The 3497-nt window shown below is 65.3% G+C and overlaps 2 protein-coding genes across 2 annotated transcripts in view; both read left to right on the top strand.

The window, feature by feature from the left end:
* LOC111824086 (ALS2 C-terminal-like protein) overlaps nucleotides 1–213 on the top strand; it is a 2583-nt gene extending 2370 nt beyond the window's left edge. The window contains exon 4 of the mRNA XM_023747530.1: nucleotides 32–213. Coding sequence (XP_023603298.1) covers nucleotides 32–213 — 182 coding nt within the window. The remainder of the gene's footprint in view (nucleotides 1–31) is intronic.
* The window catches only part of LOC102417264 (ALS2 C-terminal-like protein), a 4513-nt gene continuing 1127 nt past the window's right edge, over nucleotides 112–3497 (top strand). The window contains exons 1-6 of the mRNA XM_023747529.1: nucleotides 112–629; nucleotides 1544–1586; nucleotides 2300–2343; nucleotides 2425–2574; nucleotides 2873–2969; nucleotides 3343–3491. Of these exons, the coding sequence (XP_023603297.1) occupies nucleotides 490–629; nucleotides 1544–1586; nucleotides 2300–2343; nucleotides 2425–2574; nucleotides 2873–2969; nucleotides 3343–3491 (623 nt within the window). The 5' untranslated portion in view covers nucleotides 112–489. The remainder of the gene's footprint in view (nucleotides 630–1543; nucleotides 1587–2299; nucleotides 2344–2424; nucleotides 2575–2872; nucleotides 2970–3342; nucleotides 3492–3497) is intronic.

Below are 3497 nucleotides of genomic sequence, written 5' to 3'. Positions count from 1 at the left end.
TCAACCTGTACAGTTTGCCGTCAGCTTCCAGGCCTAGAGATGCTGATCGGAGAGGCCGCCACTGCATTGCAGGAGCCCTGGGAGCGGGGTTCGCATTGGGGGACTTCCCTGAGCCCAGGAAGCACGGAACACGAGGCAGGAAGGACTGTCCTGGAAGGGCCGCTGAGGCTTTGCCAGTCACTGTCCACTCGGGGCCTCGTTGGCTTTCGGTGAAATGGGATGAAAATCCTGCTCCACTTGCGGCGCAGGCTCTCCAAGCACACAGAGCGGCCGCGGCGGAGCCATCGCTGTGCGGGCTGAGCACCGGCTGGTGGAGGGCCCCTCGGGACGGAGGAGGCTGGAGGCGGGGACACTGTTGTGGGACAGGAGCAGGATGGGCTCGGAGGGCAGCTCAAGCAGTGACCAGCACCAGACCCTCCTGCTGACCCCACACTGTCCTGGTCACTGTCACTCAGGAACCGGCAGGTGCACGGACTGGTGCTGCCTCTCATGCTGCCCAGCTTCTACTCGGAGCTCTTCACGCTCTACCTGCTGCTTCACGAGCGAGAGGACCGTCGCTACAGCCAGGGCATCGCCAGCCTGAGCCTCTTCCCCGACACCCAGCTGCTGGAGCACCTGGATGTGCAGAGGTGAGCCTCCAGCAGAGGGCACACACGCACGTTGTCTTTAGGAGAAGCGGGGCATAAATTGGCCGAGTGTCCATCAAGGTCTAGGTTAGGGGCGAGTCTGACTCAGGTGTGGCTGGATCTAGGTGCTCAGCCGCTCAGGGAAGCAGCGTCTCTGTGTTGGTCTGTCTCTGGCTCCCCCTTATGGTGAGGAGTATGGCTTCAGCCCCTCAGGTTTAACCTCTCCCAGCTCAGTCCCCTCACTGTCTCCACAGGGAGCTGGGGTCCCCTGCCCAGCAGCTCCCGCAGAGCCCCCCGCGTCCCTCACTGGCTTGGCCTGGGCCTGAGTGCTCCCCGAAGGCTGGCTGTGCCCAGAGTGGCCAGGGCCACCTCGGGGTCTACCCCGGGGCTGGGCAAGCTCGCCTGCTCCTGGCTCTTGGACTGAGAGGGGCGGGGAGACCCTCAAGGGGAAACCGAGCACCTTCCAGGGGCAGAGCAGGGCCTCCCTCTACCCACAACACCTTTCTCCTCAGCATCCCTCCCGACACGGGTACTCGGAGGGATGAGGGCATGGACGCCTGGTCTTTGTCACTCAGGGAGGGTGCTCCCCCCAAACCCCGTCTCCCCTCCATCGTGGGGAATATTTCCTGCATCTGACCAGTCACCAGCCCAGAGACCAGGTGCCGCTGGCTTCCCAGGCGTCTCTCTCCACACCCTCCAGCTGCCAAGTCGCCTTCATGCTGGGCCGGAGGGCGGTCTCCCTTCTCCAGGAGTCCCTCAGCCTCTCCCCGCCCTGGGCTGCACACACGCGCTCGGGGCTGCCGTGGGGGCCCATGTCTGCACTCGGCCCTGCTGGGGACACAGGGAATTTGCCCTCTGACCGCAGACCCTGCCCCCTCCTCTTGGCAAAGCGTCCTGTTGCGTTTTTTAAATTTTAGGCAACTGTGGCCCCGCGAGGACCTCACGCTGACGACCAATCAGGTGAGAGAGCAGGCCTTGTACCTGCCCAGGGAGGGGGGCCTGCACCCGGAGCTTAACCCCAGGTTTGCGCCAGATTCCCGGCTTCTGCCTCAGGCTGCTGGTCAGAGGCTGCAGAGGCCGAGGAGGGGCGGAGGGGTGAGGAGGGGATGCCAGGCTTCCCCGGTGGTTCTGACTTCCCTGGGGGTGAGGGTGCAGCTGATGGCCCACAGTGACCAGGCTCGGACCCAGGCTCCACCTTTTCATGGTTCTGTTGCCGTGGGCCCAGGGTCTGATCTCTGTGCCTCCGTTTCCTCGTCGGCTGCAGTGCTGGCTGCGGGGGAAGTGGGCTGGCCCTCCCCAGGCAGCAGCAGCCTCTGAGCACCTGTTAGAAAAGCAGATTCTTGGGCCCCCAGACCTACGGTCGGAAACACGGGGAGGATCAGGAATTGGGGTTGAGAGCCACTGACATAGGCCATAGGACTGGGCACAGCCAGCGGCCCAGGCTGTTACGATTATCATCTTCTTTATCCGTTTTGATCCTCCCAACCGCCTGCCAACCATTGTCCCCATTTTACAGCTGAGTAAGTTGAGGCTCACAGCAGAGCTGTCCCCGTGCCCTCAGCTCTCTGGGCAGGGCTGTGCTGAAGCCACTGATGGGGATGGGTGGTGGCCAGGGAGGGGACGCGACAGAGCTGGGGGACTGGGCCTCACCAGCTGCTCCCCCCGCCCCACAGAGACACTCCCTGGTGTCTGCCACCGAGTGTCTGCAGAAGATCATGTGAGTCCGGGCCCTGGGGAGGGTGGAGGGAGGCGGGCGTGGTGGGCCCCGTTGGGACTGAACCGGGGCCTTGATCTGCAGCATCACAGTGGACCCCCGGGAGAAGCAGGAGGCGCTGGAGCGGACATACGAAGAGATCGAGGCCACGGTGTCCCAGGCGCTGGGCCAGGAGCACAAGCTGCCCATGGACGACCTGCTGCCGCTGCTCATCTACGTGGTGTCGCGCGCCCGGTGAGCCGCCTGCGGAGCGGGTCCCTCCCCGGGGCTCCCCCCACCTCCCGCCACCCTCCCCGACACACTCTGAAAGCAGTCTGTGTACGTCACTGCTTTTCTTAGTATCTTAGTGCCGATGGGCACACTGAGGCCCAGAGAGAAGCGGGTCCCAGGGCGCCACCCCGGTCCCGTGGGCGTCCGAGCAGAGCAGGGACCTGGCCCAGGTGCCCAGCCTCCCAGGCCTGCTGCTCCCCCAGCCGCTCGGGGCCTGTCCCTGGTGGCCCCCTTCTCCCTCTCACTGCGGGTGGTTCTCCAGAATCCAGCACCTGGGAGCCGAGCTCCACCTGACCCGGGACATGATGGACCCCAACCACACGGGCGGCCGGTATGACTTCCTGCTCACGGCCCTCGAGGTGAGGGACAGAGATGCCCTGGCCACTGGGGCAGACCCCTCCCTGCAGCAGCCACCGCCATGGGAGTGAGCTCACTCCCACCACACATGTGCCTCCACAGAGGGACCCTCGCAGAGCCCTGGACCTGCCCTTGTGAAAAGGGGCTGGGGGCAGCCAAGTGCATTCCAGCCCGAGCACCCCAGGGCCCGAGTGTGGTCCAGACTGCAGTCCGAGCACATGGGGAGGGGGGGCCATTTCCTTGCAGCCTGTGGTGAGGGCCCAGGTGGACACGGTGGTGCAGGCCCGGGAGGGGGGTGCACCTGGTAACCGCCCGAAACTGTGCAATGGCTGGGAGTGGGCAGGACAGCAGCCTCACCCTCCCCTCTCCCTCCAGTCCTGTTACCAGCACATCCAGAGGGACGGGACGACACGCATCGACTGCCCACCGGCCGGGACTCCAGGGAGCCCTGGTAGCTCGGCCTCCCCTGGACCAGGCGTAGTGCCGAGCAGGCCGCGTGGACTCCCGGGCTGCGAGCAGGCCCAGCCTGG

Source organism: Myotis lucifugus, unplaced genomic scaffold (genome assembly GCF_000147115.1).
Source record: "Myotis lucifugus unplaced genomic scaffold, Myoluc2.0 scaffold_899, whole genome shotgun sequence".
NCBI classification, from domain to species: Eukaryota; Metazoa; Chordata; class Mammalia; order Chiroptera; family Vespertilionidae; genus Myotis; species Myotis lucifugus.
This window is presented reverse-complemented; position numbering and strand designations above follow the sequence as displayed.